We start from the raw sequence: 16,586 nt of genomic DNA on the forward strand, positions 1-16,586 counted from the left end.
ATGCACCGAGGGACTGGGTCTGAATCCTAAATAACAGGAGAGGATAAGGAGACAACCTCAAGCTACGAGCCAAGTTTGTTGGACTTTTCTAGGTTATAAAGGTATGGCTAAACCATACTTGCCTGATAGAGCGAGAGGGCCAGTCTTCAGTGCAGAGTGAGAGCCGACTAAAACCCTTCCGTGCCAGCCTGGAAGATCTCAGACAAGCACCAACTACCATAGAACCATGAAGAAAGCCCAACTTGAAGAGAAAGGGCCAAGAGGCAGAAGGAACAGTTAGAGTCGGCAAAGCTAAGGTCAGAGGCTTACACCTACCCTGCTTTCAGCAAGGAGCTGGAAGACCGACTGCGAGAGTTTCGAAGGAGGCAAGGGCATGGGAAGCAGCAGGAGCGACAAGTGCTTGAAATTATGGGAGAACCAGCCCGACCTGCCAGTCACTCGCAAGCCCGGTTTCTTAGCCCAGAGGAAAAGGCTTCTAAGGTCACCCAGCATCGGCCTCGGTCAGCCTGGGGCACTCGGCCCCCAGACTGGCATAGAGAGTAAGAGCGGTTGGTTAACCATGGTGATTGCTAACCATAGTGATGCAAAAGCCAAAGTGAGCAGGGAGCTGGGGATTGGTGACAAAATATATTTTGTCTCTGCACATTCCAGTGAATCAGTCAGCTCACGAAGGCACATCAATATTACTGCAGACACCACTTTCCAATCTTTTCAAAACACTTTTGTCAACACAACTATGGCAAATTCAGGTGAGACTCTCCACTTCTTAGTTGAGATGTTGAGCTTGTTGGAGCCTGTAGAGACAGGAGAAGAAGAGTTGGTAGCAGACTTACAAGGCCAAGAAGAAATGTTTGAGTCTGTACATCAGAGCATAGGCCTAGCTGCCTCAGAGAGTACAGCCGAGTTTTCTGGCAACTCAAAGGAGTGATCTGACCGGATTATCTTCTCGGCCAATATGTTAATGACAGAGATGATCGAATCGAGACACACCTGGTTGACACTCAATGGCAATTGATCAGATGATACTAACTTTCATCATGCTTTTTAAGTAAATGCCTGTAAGTTCACGAACCGAGACACCCTTAGAAATTCACGAACGCCTCAACTGGGTGAAAGAGGTGGAGCGAGCCGAGTTGCCCGAGTCGGCTCGAGTCTTATGCGTAACAGAGACTGAGTACGTTTGTTCACCAGCCCCCAAGCAGCCATCTCTAGAGAAGCAGCAGATTAAGTTGGCCAAACTACGGACTGAGAAGGAGCCAAAGAAAGAGGTTATTCATACTGAGCATTACGTCAGCAGTAGCACGTGGGAGCAGGTAGAGGAGAGCAGCTCGGTACCTTTGGCTTATGTGGAGTTACTACTAGCCTGCGCAGGTACAGACTTACTATTACAGTATGGTTTTTACAGTGAGTACTGCGCAGGTGCAGTACTTACTGTAAAAACCAGAGGTAATAATTATCTGTCATTGACACTTGTCTCTTATTAAGTACTTCTTAAAAATGAATGTATACAAAATTTAGTAGATTTTACCAGAAAGTATCGGTATTTTTCTATCATTTGTGACTGTTCGTGTTGTTTGAGGTGATTTGACTGCCAGGATGTTTCAAGACTAAAATCGACATAATTTAATCATAGATATAACACTCAGAAGAGAAATACGGGATGAAAGGACGTTGCTAGTTGCGCTGTTGCTCGTCTCTCTCATTATTGATATTGGCTTTTGTGTTTGTCGCAGCGGAACACGTCTCTATTTTGTCGGTTTCTTTGCACATAAAGACAGGATCCCACTTTCGCTTGCTTTGAGCCTTTAAACCAAGTTTTGGTGATTTTACTCTTTAAACATCTTGTCAGTCAGATCGCATCAAACATAAAAAAATCGCAAATTAAAAAAATAACAGTAGCTTTGGATCAGACCAACAAAAATATTGTGTAGGTTCATTTTTAAATTATAGTTTGAAATGGTTGTAAGTAACTTATTATTGTGGAACTTTTTCAAAACTGTTAACAAAGAATTACATCACTAATGAGCGACTGTATGTAAGAACAGTTGTCAGTAGCTCATTATGAAATCGAAAGGACATAAAAATATCTTATGAATGGTATTCTGAAACAATGGAGCTCTGTATAACATAACTACAGACCCCACAACTCCATTTTTATTGGTTGGATTATGACATTTTTATATAACATTTTAACAAGTATCACATGATTACTGTTATAGTACTGACCTGTGACGATCCTCCTACAATAGAAAATGCAGAAAACTTCACCCTTTCTCATGGCACAAAGGTAGGATCTCAAGCTATATATGCATGTCTCCCAGGCTATGAGATGACAGGAGAATCTGCTATAGACTGCCAAACTAACCAACAGTAGTCAACTCCTCCTACGTGTCAAAGTAAGTTAAACATTGTTCTGCATGTGTCTTATTTCTAAAAACTTCACCGCTTACAAGTAATTTTGTACAGTTTGGTGAATCATAGGTGAGTTGTATGACTAGATATGATGAATTACCCTAATTGGACTGCTTGTAGTCCGCATGGAACAGCAAAGATGCTAAAGCAAAGCATGCTGGGTAAAAAGAAAAACTGACTGATAACTCCAAATAAAGCAACATCAAACTACCCATATTGAATTATTTGTGTCCCATAACTTATGTATTGTTTCAGGAATACGGTGTGGAAATCCACCACAGATTCAGAATGGAGTCAGGCGTGTCTATGGTCACTACCTTAATGATAGAACGAAGTACCGTTGTCATACAGGTTACCTGATGGTTGGAGATGAATTCATTTACTGTGAGACAAATGGACATTGGACTGTTTCACCAGAGTGTGATGGTAAGTTCTACAGATCAAATGAGATTTGTAAAAGAATAAACTTGTTCCCTATTTTAATGTGTTACAAGTTAAAACAACACTTCATGTAATCGTTGTAGTTATTACCTGTGAAATGCCTCCTACTCCAGACAATGCCGGTCTGGTTTCTATGACTGGAACACAATTTGGACAAACAGTTACCTACCAATGTCTACCTGGTTATACCACTGATGATCCAACATACATAACATGTCAGCTGAATGGAGAGTGGAGTCGTGCTCCCAATTGTACCTTAAGTTCAATAGTAGAAGGTAAATGGAAGTTTGTCTTAAACATATATAAAGGAATTGAAATATAATTAAAGGTTGACTTGCAACAAAATTCACATTACAGTTATTTGGTGTCAAAAGGTTCATCATGTCTTACTCTGCTGGGTTGTAAGTGCAAAATATGTAGAAATGTGATTACAAGCTCTTAAAAGCTCAAAAATGAACAATTAATCGCAGTCATCGCAAAAACGTCGTAGGTTGTAATACCTTTCCAAAACGGCTCAAATGGGATGTAGTTGAATACGATGGCTTCTGTTTACACTTTCATGCAACCTCATTCATCGAAATACTTTCACAAATGTACTTCACACATTCAATAAAACCATCCATGTTTACTGACCTTACGCATCTATTTCATCATCATAAATTGTTCTTTGAAAATCTTATACAGAGATTATCTCACGTTTATATTTTTAGAAATAGATTGTGATGTTGCACCACAGGTAGAAAATGGTAATGTCCTACTTGCTACTGGTACAGAAGCTAAATATACGTGTATATCAGGCTATAAAATGACAGGAGAATCTGTTATAGAGTGTCAATCTAACCAGGAATGGTCAACCCTACCCCAGTGTCACAGTAAGAGATCATATATACATGCTCCTCTATCATCTATGCACTCTTATAGCAGTAGAACAATGTGTAGCATGTTTTACTGCATATATGTCCCTTATACACACATGTCTTATTTATTATGCTAATTCTTATGTTTCAGCTTCAAGTTGTTTTACATGTAACAAAGACTGCACTGTTTGTTGCAGAAGTAAACTGTGGACCGCCACCGGTAGTGGACAACTCTAAGAGACAAGTATCTGGACAGTCGTATAATGATACAGTTAGATATGAATGTGATGTCGGGTATGAAATGACTGGAGATGATACTGTATTATGTCAAGAGACAGGATATTGGACTGTACACCCTGATTGTGAAGGTAACTGAAGCAATAATCAACATGTATTTTCAAATTAATTTCTCATCCTGATTGTCTCAACTCAGGCTGCGTGAGTGTTTCAAGGTCTAGCCAGTTCAAGCTCCTGCAATCACTTACATTATAGAAGTGGCTTGTGGAGTACCTCCAACACTGGACAATGCTGGGTTGGTTTTTATGACTGGAACACAGTATGGCCAGACAGCTACTTACCAATGTCTACCTGGTTACACCACTGATGATCCAACATACATAATATGTCAGTCGAATGGAGAGTGGAGTCGTCTTCTCAACTGCACTCAGAGTTTACTGAAAGTCAAAGGTAAAAAAGTGATTTTCATTTGGCAACTGACAGGAGTATTTAATTTCTGTAGTATAGCAAATTTTTCGAATCAAATTCTATTTTTTTTACTTTATTATCAAAAAGATATTTTTAGGTTAGTAGTATTTGTTCCAATGTATATAAGGTTTATCTGCTATTTTTTACCTGCCATGGTTTATCTGCTAGAGTGTATTTTCTACTATTTATCTGAAAAGGCTTTATCTTTTAGGGTTTATCTTCTAGGGTTTATCTGCTAGGGTTTATTTGCTAGGGTTTATCTTTCAGGGTTTATTTCCTAAGGTTTATCCAGTTAGTTTTTTCTGTTAAGTTATTAATCTATTCTATAATCAGAGCAGTGTCACGTTTTCAAGTCATGCTAAACGTGTAAAAAAAGTTGCCTCACACGAGAATTGAACAGGTCGAGCAATTTAAAGGATGAAGCCTTAACTGCCACATTATTAATTATGCATGAATAAATTAGTTATGCATATACTAATTACTCATTATGATCTCTCACGTTGCATAAGATCATCAATAACTATAGTAGCTAGTACACTCAGCACACTCGTGCTCTGTGAGAGATCGTAATGAGTGATGAGCATTAAGTATATGAATAATTAACTCTTTCACTACCAACTTTATTTATCGTTGCATAATTTTGTATTTGGTAAAACCTAATATTTGACAAACCTCATAAGTGGATGTAACGTTTGAACCAGATGTTCTATAAAAATAAGTTATTACCAAATTAATCACCATAAGATTTTACATCACATGATGCCTGAAAAATACCACAAATGTGTTGCAGAATGATAACGAACACTTTTTCAGCCATTTTCAAAAAAATCATGAGCATGTCCTAGTCGGATGATTTATCAATATTACTAAAGTTTATGGAATAGCCTACTAACTCTCAGTAACGCTGAAGTGGATTTTGGTTAGCAGGCTAAAGGAGGTTGTCTGATCTCCGAGCCGCCGTTTGTAGGAATCCCGCTCCAAACTTGCTTTTTTTTTTAAAAATTACCACTCCTTTTTGGTCTTGATAATTGAAAATTTTCAAAGTGATACAACTGTCTTGTTAGTGCACGGTGATACTGATGCAATCTGAGATGTTGGTGTGATGCGAGAGATTGCCAGCCTCGTCACTCATTGAAGATAATATTTACTGGCTCAATGCAAACAACTTCCAGCTAGTTGATGCTTGTAGAAAAATTTAAAGAAGGTTGTAGAATGTCTTTTATTGTGCATAAGATTGATCATAGCCATGCATACAAAGGTATTTATACCCTAGAGGGGGGCCTTTGCAAGTTGAAAAGAGTAAAATTGTTGGCTAGTTATATAAAGTTACAATGAAAACAGGCCTCACCCTCAACACATGACTATATAGCAGCTAAGATATTATACATATATTGTATAATATTATATTATAAATTTGGAGCTGTAACGTGTCTAATTAACTCCTGACTTGTCATTGCTAACAATAAAATGCGATAAAATAATAAAAGTTTTTGCAAAGCGAAACTACGCTGAGGATCGGTTGTTAACATATTTTTATTGGCTCAACGCTCACTCACAGATATTTGTTCCCTTTCATTTAAGTACAGATATGATAAAGTAATTTAGTGGTGTAGAGGTTGAAGTACCAGACTGGGGATCGAAGTACCCGACTTCAATTCCCATGCAGGGCAGTTTTATTTCTTAAAGCTCTTGTTGAGACTTAAAACAGGCAGATGAACGGACAGACAAACTGACATTGCTCCTATAATATAAATGATACCTCAGTAGAGTACTAGTATAAACTACCTCATGGTTGTTTAAGAGAGTTTATTAAAATATATAGTATTGTAATATATTAATTTAGAAAAGCCATAATTTTGCTCTGATAATTGAATACACTTTAGGATGTCTTCAATAACCTGCAAATAATAGTGTTATAGCTTTGATCTCAGAGTATAACTTAACTTTGGCATAAACTTTGTTAAAATGTTTCTTACCTGATCTCAATAATTCTTAGATTACCATAGTAAAATAGATAGACAAATAGATTAGTCTAAAATCATAGATTGCCTTGGACTGATATATTATAGAACAATGTACTTCGAAAAATATCTTTCATTTGCAAAATTTTTGGAATAAAATAGAGTTTCTGCCGACTTTTCATCAGACTTATATAATAACCAAGTAACTTCCCAGGTTATTATACGGCTAATCAAAAATTAATTATTAGATAATTCATTGACCTCCCAGTATAACTTCTTTAAAATGTTGTGTTACAATACTAGCATCAATTAAACATGATATGTGACTGGCTGAGAGTACAATATTAAATATACCCAGTTCTAATTATTTCAGCTCTATTTCCAGTTGAACGACCTTGAAGATAGTTTATATTTAACCACCCAATATCTTCTAGAACTGTTTGTCTACCTTCACATAAATTTAACCTTCACCTTCACATCACACTCTCATTTCTTAGTTTCAAGTGATCTAAAGGAACCTCTATCATCTAATGAGACAATCAAGGAGCGGAGAACAGCTACTAACTCAGTACTTTCTACCAATCAAATCATTCTGATCTCCTGCACATCAGCTGGACTTCTGACTATCATAATTGTTGCTATACTGTGCCGCTTCACCAAAAGAAGGTAACTTATCTGCTGGAAATGTACCAGTTTTCATTTGCTATTAAATAGAAAGAAGCCATAACATCATTTCGTTACGGATACTAAAATCTTTCAACAATATTGTACGGGTAATAGTCTACATCTTAATCAAACTAGTAGCACTAAACTAACATTAGGAGTTGTGTTCTTACTAACCAATCCACATTAGGAGTTATTTTTTTATTTTATAGTTATCATCATCTTCATAAAGTAATTCAGAGGAAATATGTTTTAATAGAGGAGGGTTTTTTAAATATTGTTTTTAAAGTAAGAAAAAAGGTCTTTGGTTCTTTGTCAATAAGGTTTTACATACTAGCTGCATTGGCCTCCTATATAAGCCAAGCCGTAAGAGATGGTACTCATGGTTGAGTTTATAGTCTTATTATAGATACAAGGTTTAGTTTGTCTGCTGCATCTGGTAAAATGATGCTGCTGTTTTTCAGTTTGCTTAAAACTTTTTAAAATACTTATTGAGATTTTCCTTTAGCATTACTGTTACCAGTAACATAACCTAATCAAGTGAAGTGACAGAAACATAATTCCAGTCCGCTATTGGTTTACTATACACAAAATGGCTGTAAATATTAACTACATTGTTTATACAACTTTTAACACGTTGAAGGCACTTGCACAAGAAATTTAAGATTTTAAACACTCTCAAAACGCTGCCTAATTCCAGACTCTAATTAGAATTATTTAAAACTAACTTAAGATTGTGTAAACTGACTCATCGTAATCATGTGCAAATGATACAATACCTGACATGAAATAAAAACCATGAAGTAAAACATCTCTCATAAGAGGGTAGGTGTACCCAAGTGATGACCTTACTGCTTAGCAGTAAGGTCACCACTTGAGATGATCTTACTAAGCAGCACCCCTATACTCTCCGTAACCTTTAACACAGCTGATATGCTAGATGACTATTTGAAGTCTTCTATTGTAACTTCAGGAAACAGAGAGATCATGGTGTGCCGCCGGTGAGTAATGCTGCTTATGAACCTGATGCTCACTATGAATCCGTGTGTCCGCTAGAGGAAAGGTGTGAATAACAACTATCATCACTGATTTATATGAACTGTATTATCACCAACAAGCAGCTGCAGCAATGCTAATTCCTTCATTCTTAGATACTATATTTTACTGCTTCTACCAACACTAACTTTACCGCTACTGGACCTCTTCTACCTATATATCTTTGCTTTCCGTTTATATTAATTGTATTAATTACTTTTGTTTTCCATATTTTATTAGAATAATTTTTAGACCAATTAAATAGATACATGTTTCCGCTCACATGTTATTATAAATCTTGTTTTTATTTTGGTATAGAGCCTTTTATATTTTGTTCGCTTGATAATAAGTTAATAAAATTTGCTTTGCTGAAATGTTTGAGGAACATTTATTTGCTAGATTAAAAAAGGCTTAATTATTGTATGTCTCATCAGGGTATGCAAAAGCTATTGTTGAAGCCCAGTTCTATCCAGAATCTTGAAATTATTATCTATACACAACTTCTAACAATAAGGGAACAATGCAGTAATAACTCTATTTATTAGAGGGTCACCTGCTTGCAAATATACATAACTAACCGCATGTTCGGCGTTGCACCAGTATCAAAAACAGCTTATAATTAGTGGCAAATAACGTAGTTGCTTGTCATCTGCTATTAGCCTGGCACATTGCCAATGGCTAATTTGAATAAGCTATTATCTGTATAGCTAAACTTACTAATATGAGCCGTGAGAGCAAGCTCTAGTGATGTATATATGAGCAATTTTTATTGTGGTAAACAATAGTCATATTTTACAATATGTTTTCCACAAGGTACCACAGCAAGTAAACTAACTAAAAAGCGGTGTACAACAAATAAAAATAAAAAAGAACGCAAAGAAACTATAGTCTAACTAAAAAACTAGTGAATAGTCTTACTAATATATTAATGTTGGTACTGAATGCATAAAATATGTAAAACGCAAGCTTGAGGATTGATATGAGTATTGTTTAAACAAAAAGTAGGCAAATAATAGCTCTGTGAAAATAGTATGCATATCTATGACAACAAATTTCTAGTTATGAAAACAATGTGTAATATAAAAATGTTAAAATAGGTAAGGCATTATGGTTAATGGTATTATTGGTCAGAGGATAGTTACTGTAGGTGTAATTTGAGTTTTGTTTTAAAAGATTGCAGAGGAAGAGTTCTTAAATGAGTGCAGAGGTTATTAAATGAATTTACCAGGTTACTGTTGAGTTTGTTGTGGTTTATGGCACTAGGTAACTTAAATCTGTTCCTGGTTTTGTGATCATGGTTTACGGTTTGAAAGCTATAGCTGAGATATTTAGGGCAGTTACCATGGAGTATTGAATGAGCAGTGAGGCAAGTAAAATAATGTGATAGCTTAGGTAAGGGAAGAACACCAGTAGTGCTTGTTATTAAGTTGGTAGGGGGTAAGGGATGGTTTCGATGGGGTATGTTTAGGTCTTTGCATATAAGTCGTGAAGCCTTTTTTTGTAAAATAAATAGTGTGTTGGTATATTTTACAGGTGTTGTAGGGTAAAACACATGTAGGCCATATATAAGATAGGAATGGATAAAATTATAGTAATATAGTATGGCAGTATCAAAGTTCATAAGATGACGAATGTTATAACATAAACGTAGGTTCGATATTTTATTTGAAATGAATGAGATGTGGTCTAGCCATGATAAAGAGTCATTGATGATAAAGCTAAGTAGTTTAAAAGTAGATTGTTTTGTTAGGGTACTGTCGAATATAGAAATTGTCAGAGGGAAATTCAATGGTGGATTTACTAAGATATAGTGACATTTCGAAATGTTAAGAGGCATCTGATTTGTCACACACCATTGTTGGATAAGTCTTAGGTCTGAATTTATTTCAGATTGGAGGCATGAAGGGTCAGTTTTGGATAGAGAGAATGAGGTATCGTCAGCATAAGCATGAGGTGTGCTGTGGAGTGTTAATTTAAGTAAATCATTTATAAAAATTTCAAACAGTGTGGGTGCAAGAATCAAACCTTGTGGAATGCCAGTAGCAATAGATAAAGCATCTGAGCAGATATTTTTTATTTTCACGCATTGGTGCCGTTCATTCAAATATGACCTGATGGTGTCAAGAAATTTCCCAGTTATTCCTATGTTTGCTAGTTTTGAAATAAGTACATTATGATTAATCATGTCAAAAGCTTTTTGAAAGTCAAGAAAAATAATGACTAAAGTATTTTTGTTTTTGACCATGTTTGACCAACTGGAGTAAAGATGATGAATAGTAGTAATGCAGGAGTGGTTTTTTAAATCCTGACTGTAAGCTGCTTATAGTTTTGTTGCTATCTAAGTGTATTGGAAGCGGATTAAGTATGTCTTTCATAAATTTTAGAAAGTATAGGAAGTACAGATAGGGGTCTATAATTAGATAAATTATTCTTATCACCACCCTTGTGTAGAGGGGTAACTATAGCAGTTTTCCATAGTTCAGGGAAAGTTGCTTTCTTAATAGCTCTATTAATTATATCTGTGAGAAGGATGATTATGAATGGCAGGGAAGTGCGAAGAATTCGAATTGAGATATTGTCAATACATGTAGCTTTGTCTGAACGAATGCGATGCAGTATGTTTACTGCGTCGGTTGTATGTATAGGTGAAATAGTATCTGAAGCATGTGAATAGCTATGCAAATTAGGAGTCCAACTACGTTCGTTTTTTATATTTAGATTTCTAGAAATGTTGACAAAATGTTTGTTAAATGCATTACCCAACGAGCGTTCAGGAGTATCAGTTTCTGATGACATATCTGGATTAGTGTTGTTGTTGTTAGTGTTGCGCATAAATTGCCACAGCTTTTTGGTTTGCTTATTGTTTGACTCTGAAATTAAGTTAGAAATATAAAGTTTCTTCTTTTTACATTTTGTTGTAGAATGTGATCCACTGAGAGCTGAGCTTAGGGCTGAGCTAAGCCGAGCTGGGCGGTGCTCAGTCAGGCAGAATAATGAGGTCAGAGCCAAGCCAGAGCCGTGCCGAGTCAAGACTGAGCCAAGCCGTGCCGGGTCTAGCCAAGTAGAACGGAGGCAGAGCTACTAGCTATATAAGCTCGAACATTTGTGTAGAAGAGCAGAGCTGTTCCGGGCCTGTTCATTGCCTGTTACTTGATCATTCTTGTACAACTTATGAACTAAGCAAAAATATATGTATTGTACTCATGCAGGAGTCTTGTACTAGTGGAGGAAAGGGAAGGTCACACAAAAGCTTTACACTGGTGGCAGCAGTGGGATTGGTAACGATCCCAAGAACTCCACCACAGGACTCGCATTTAGATCACTAGACTCTGGATGAACTGGGCTGCCTGAAAAACGGTGACACCACTCCTACTGAAAGAACTTCCTGACAACAGGAAGAAACCCAGAGAGAGCTGTGGAAAGCCCTACAGGATCGGATTCAGTAGATGCACTGCTCCGGAAGCAGAAACCTACTAAAAACTCTAAAAGGACTTATCTGAGGAGGCAGCAAGCTCCTACTGGAAGAACTTCCTACCGGAATAAACCCAGGAAGAGCTGTGGAAAGTCTGCCAATCGGACCCAGTAGATGCACTGCTGCAGGAGCAGAAACCTACCGAGGGCTCAGACAGGACTTGCCAGAGGAAACGGCGTGCTCCTACTAGAAGAAATTCCTACAGGAAAAAACCCAGAAAGAAACCAGTGGCTGCGGACACAGTAGAGGCACTGCTCTGGGAGAAGAGCAGAAACCTACTGGAAGCCAGAAATGGCCAACAGGAGAGCCAGGAGCGCTGACCCGGGACTCGACCGACCAGTCGAGGCACTAGAGCGGGTTTTACTGATGCCAAGAGCTCAGGAACCGGCACCACACTTCAGGACTCCCCAGTATACTGGGAAAGGAGATGTGGAGTATTTTATTGCTCGCTTCACAGAGGTAGCCGACGCTAACCAGTGGACAGACGGAGCAACGCTATTGCACCTCCGAGAAGCACTGGGTAAACAGGCTGAGAACGGCGGGCGAGCCGATGACCAGGAGGCCATTTTCAATGCCCTCCGGGCAAGATTCGGGCTATCCGCCAGGCAGGCGCTAAGCCAGCTCAACGCCCTTAGGCGAGAGGAAGGGATGACACTGTAGGCGCACGCTATGGAAGTCGAGAGGTTGGTGCGCATTGCATACAGGAACCTACCAAAATGCCACCAAAATAGCATGACTATGGAGACCTTCTGCAGCTTGCTGAGGGATCCTGCATTGCAGAGACATCTGTTGGCCGTACCTACGTCCGCACTGGCGGACGCTGTACAGGCCGGGAATGACTACCTCCAAATTCAAGAAGGCGAGCATAGACCTACCGGATCTTCAGTGCAAGCCCTGGAGGGAGGAGCTTCTGACCAGGTGAACTCGGCTGAGACCAATGTTATAGGACAACTAGCCCGGCTGGTCCAAACTCTGACGCGGACAAGGTGGAACGGCTCCAGGAGCAGATTTGCACTCGAACTGAGAGGAGGAACCAGTCAGCTACTTTTTGCTGGGGATGTGGCTAACCGGGGCACGTATGGAAAAATTGCCCTCGCCACATCAAACCGGCTTCGGAAAACGAAAGGCGGCCACAGCAGTAGCTGCGACTACTGGCTGTGCCAAGGCCAAACAAACACGGAAATACAATAAGACTTCGTAGGACTCAACGACGGCTGATGGCTGGTCTCAACCAGCAAGGACTAGGCCAAGGGAGGTTCTTGCACAGGAAGGGCCTGTGATGACACGGAATTATTCCCAGTCGTTGGATGAGATTAGTCTGGACAGCCCCCCTGTCCCGGATATTGCCAATGCCCCTCCGTGCAAACAGCAGGGACGTAACCCGAAACGCAGGAGGATGACCCCCAAATCTCCTCCGCCCCAAACACTGAGAACCATCTCCACTGGACCGTACAGTTGGAAGCCTGCTTTAAAAGCGACAGGGCCGACCCCTTCTCCGCCTTGGAGGTGGAAATTGTGAGAGCAGCAGATTTGCTCCAGATGTGGGACGGCCCGAGGTGCTAACCTCGCCCCACCACAGAAAGGAAGCCTTCCAGGCCTCACGGAGGATGTCTTAGAGGATACCACTAAGACGCAAGCCTTCAGCCGGTCCCACTCCACCAGCTATTTCCTCCCAGAAAAAGTGGAGAGGCGGCCCATCCAGTTCCTGTTGGACACTGGGTGCACCACCAATCTGATCAATAAACAAATATTTGATCGATTGCCAGGAGCCGTGCGGGACCGACTCGAGGAGAGTGACAGCCACGAACTATTGGCTGACGGGACACGGCTCCCCTTCTATGGGATAACTTGTCTAACTATCCACTTGAGGGATGTGAAGACAGAGGAAGTCTTCATAGTTAGCCAACTGAGCGAAGATGCCATACTCGGAATGCCGTTTTTCGTGGCCCATCAATGCGCTCTCGAGTTTGAGCAACCGGTGGTCCGAGTGGATGGCAGACAGCTAGTCTGCACGGACTGGCATGGGCGGCTGCTACAGAGCAAAGTGCAGGTGATAAGGGGGTTCATGGTTCCCACCCAGACAGAGATGGGATACACTGTCGCATCACCACGCGGAACTATTGCCCCATGGGACTAATCGAGGGACTTCCCGATGGACCTCCAGTAGCCAGTAGCTTGAACTAGCCAGGACCCAAGAGACAGGTCATCACCCGCTGCATGAACACTGCGGAGCAACTTTTGACCTTCCGGTCCGAAGCCACTATTGGCACTTACACGGGAGTGGAGACCCCACAGGTCGAGGAGGACGATGCCTTATTGTGTGACGCCGGTCCGACTTCAATCAATAGAGTGCCGACTCATTCTTAGGAATTGTTCCAGGCGGCCCTGCCAAACTGTGAGGACATGGGACAAATGTCAAGGTTGGCATCCCTGCTGCGTCGGCATGTCACAGTGTTCAGTATGGGTGACGACGACGTGGGAAGGACCTCGGAGGTGGAACATTCTATTTCACTTGAAGAGGGCACTCAGCCAATCTAACAACCTCCTCACAGACTCAGACCAGAGAAGGAAGCAAAGGTCGAGAGGCAGATCAAGGATCTGCTCAAACGAGGGCTCATCGAGCCAGCCGGAAGAGCTTGGAGCTCCCCCGTGGTGTTGGTCCAAAAAAAAGGATGGGAAGTGGCGCTTCTGTATTGACTGCCGGCATCTCAATGTCGTCACGAAGCAGGACGCCTACCCGCTACCCAGGATCAACGACAGCCTGGACGCCCTGTCCGGCAGTCGCTATTTTAGCATGCTCGATCTGGTGAGCGGGTATTGGCAAGTACCCCTAGATGCAGAGGCGCAGGAGAAGGTGGCTTTCTCAACACGGTCCGGACTGTGGAAATGGAAGGTGTTGCCTTTTGGACCAACGTCCGCCCCCACCACTTTCCAACGACTCATGGAACGCGTTCTGCATGGCCTCCACTAGAGAACGCTGCTGCTATATCTGGATGATATTATCGTCATCACCCCGGATTTTGATACGCATCTACATCGGCTGGAAGAGGTCTTCCAGAGACTCCACAAGACCGGACTGAAGCTGAAGCCCTCCAAGGGCGAGCTATTGCAATCCCAGGTCTGCTACCTGGGTCACATAGTAAGCCAGGACGGAGTCTCTACAGACCCTGACAAGGTGGAGGCAGTCACAAAGTGGCCAAGTCCACCCGGAGTGAGGGAACTCTAACGATTTCTTGGGATGGTCAGCTACTACCGGCAATATATCCCGGAGTTTGTAACTATAGCGCACGCTTTGCACAGAATGACTGCAAAGGGCGAGCCCTGGAGATGGACGGAGGGAGAACAGGTCGCTTTCAACACACTGAAGGAGAGCATCAGCACCGCCCCGATCTTGGGCTATCCGGATCCTCGGAGGCAGTACATCCTGGACACGAGCACCAGCAAATATGGAGTGGGGGCCGTGCTGTCCCAAGTAGAGGAGAGATGCGAGAGGGTCATTGCCTACTACAGCAAGACCCTCAGTTCCTCGAAATGCAATTACTGCGTCACTCGATAGGAGCTACTTGCGGTAGTGAAGGCGGTCAAGCACTTCCGGCCGTATCTGTACGGCCAGGAGTTCCTTCTATGGAGGAACCACGCGTCACTCCGGTGGCTATGCCGGAGGAGGGAACCCTCAAACCAAGTAGCCCAGTGGCTTGAGATCTTGGCAGAGTTTCGCTACATCCTGGAGCATTGGTCAGGGACTCGCCACGAGAATGCAGATGGATTGAGCAGAAAAACCTGCGAGGACTGCCGGCAATGCGCGAGCATTGAACAGAGGGATGGGGGCCCCTCATGGAAGGAGTTGGCAAGAGAACAAAGGCCGTTAGCCACGTGGGTACCGACCAATTGCCTGGATGAGACTCCCGCTCTCGATAGAGCGGGATCGACCCTGGGCAACGTCACATACCCGGGGAGCCAGCCAGCAACCCGCATGGGACTCCCGCCCCAACAGTGGCGGAATTGAACCTGGGTGCCGGAGGCTCCTCCGAGGGGCTATCAACCCCACCAGGAGTGACAGGACCAAAGGGCGAACTGGCAAGGACACAGGCTATCGGACAGGGACCAGTGGCCATCATGTACCGTGCCATCGCCACAGGAGAGGAGGTGCCAGCAGAACACCTGGAGGTTGGGAGCAGAGAGCTGGACATCCTGCGTTGCATGCGGGGGTCTCTGCGCATATGACAGGATGGCGTGCTGGAAGCACGCGTGGTCCCACAGGGCCACGCCAGATGGTGCGCCATCTGCCCCCCGGCCATGCGAGAAACCACGGTGTGGCAAACAAACGCCCTAGCTCACTTTAGGGTGGGAAAGACGATAGGTTGCCTCCAACTGACGTGGTACTGGCCCAGACTGACGTTCACAGTCAGACGGCTCGTCAAGAGCTGCGAGGTGTGCCAGGCCGCAAAGCATAGAGGGACAAAGGCGGCCGGAGGAAAAAGGAGGTTTTACGCAGGACTACCCTGGCAGAAGGTGGCCCTGGATCTGGTGGGGCCATTTCCTGTCACGCCAAGGGGAAACAAGTGGGTGCTGGTTCTCACCGATCACTTCACCCTGTGGCAGGATGCATTGGCACTACCTGACGCCACAGCCACGGTGGTCGCCAACGCACTGAATGAGTGGGTTTTCTGCTACCTAGGATTGCCCGAGCAGATTCACACAGACCAGGGGGCACAGTTCGAGAGTCAACTGATGGTCAAACTGTGCCAACTCTGGAGCATAGGCAAGACCCACATGACTCCATATCATTCACAGGCAAACAGAATCGTGGAGTGGAATAACCGGGACTCGGAGACTCCTTGAGGGCGCTGCTCCTGGCTCGGGGACAGAATGAGTGGGACCTAATGCTTCCCCAGCTGATGCGAGCATACAGAGGCACTTCTCACTCCAGGACTAGAGAAACGGGCAACATGCTAATGTTGGGACAAGAGCTGAGGTCGCCAGACCAGCTGGAAAGCCATCCCCCACCGACCAGGTTCTTTCCTGCCCACGAGCACGCTC

The 16,586-nt window shown here is 42.5% G+C and overlaps 1 protein-coding gene across 1 annotated transcript; it reads left to right on the forward strand.

Annotated features, from left to right (window-relative positions):
- Window positions 1-1,052: 1,052 nt before the first annotated feature.
- LOC137402856 (complement factor H-like) lies at window positions 1,053-4,640 on the forward strand. Its single transcript, XM_068089365.1, has 7 exons — window positions 1,053-1,371; window positions 2,668-2,838; window positions 2,937-3,128; window positions 3,564-3,725; window positions 3,908-4,078; window positions 4,203-4,397; window positions 4,627-4,640. Exons 1-7 carry the CDS (start codon window positions 1,053-1,055, stop codon window positions 4,638-4,640), a joined length of 1,224 nt encoding a protein of 407 aa, XP_067945466.1.
- Window positions 4,641-16,586: the final 11,946 nt, after the last annotated feature.

The sequence above is a fragment of the Watersipora subatra genome, chromosome 8 (assembly GCF_963576615.1).
Source record: "Watersipora subatra chromosome 8, tzWatSuba1.1, whole genome shotgun sequence".
Classification (NCBI taxonomy): domain Eukaryota; kingdom Metazoa; phylum Bryozoa; class Gymnolaemata; order Cheilostomatida; family Watersiporidae; genus Watersipora; species Watersipora subatra.

Excerpts from the sequence above, each read along its gene's own strand:
- LOC137402856 (XM_068089365.1), top strand. The coding sequence starts at position 1,053 with ATGCCTGTAAGTTCACGAACCGAGACACCCTTAGAAATTCACGAACGC. Across the intron at positions 1,372-2,667 it reads GTTACTACTAGCCTGCGCAG|GAATACGGTGTGGAAATCCA; the intron begins GTACAGACTTAC and ends GTATTGTTTCAG. Across the intron at positions 3,129-3,563 it reads CTTAAGTTCAATAGTAGAAG|AAATAGATTGTGATGTTGCA; the intron begins GTAAATGGAAGT and ends TTATATTTTTAG.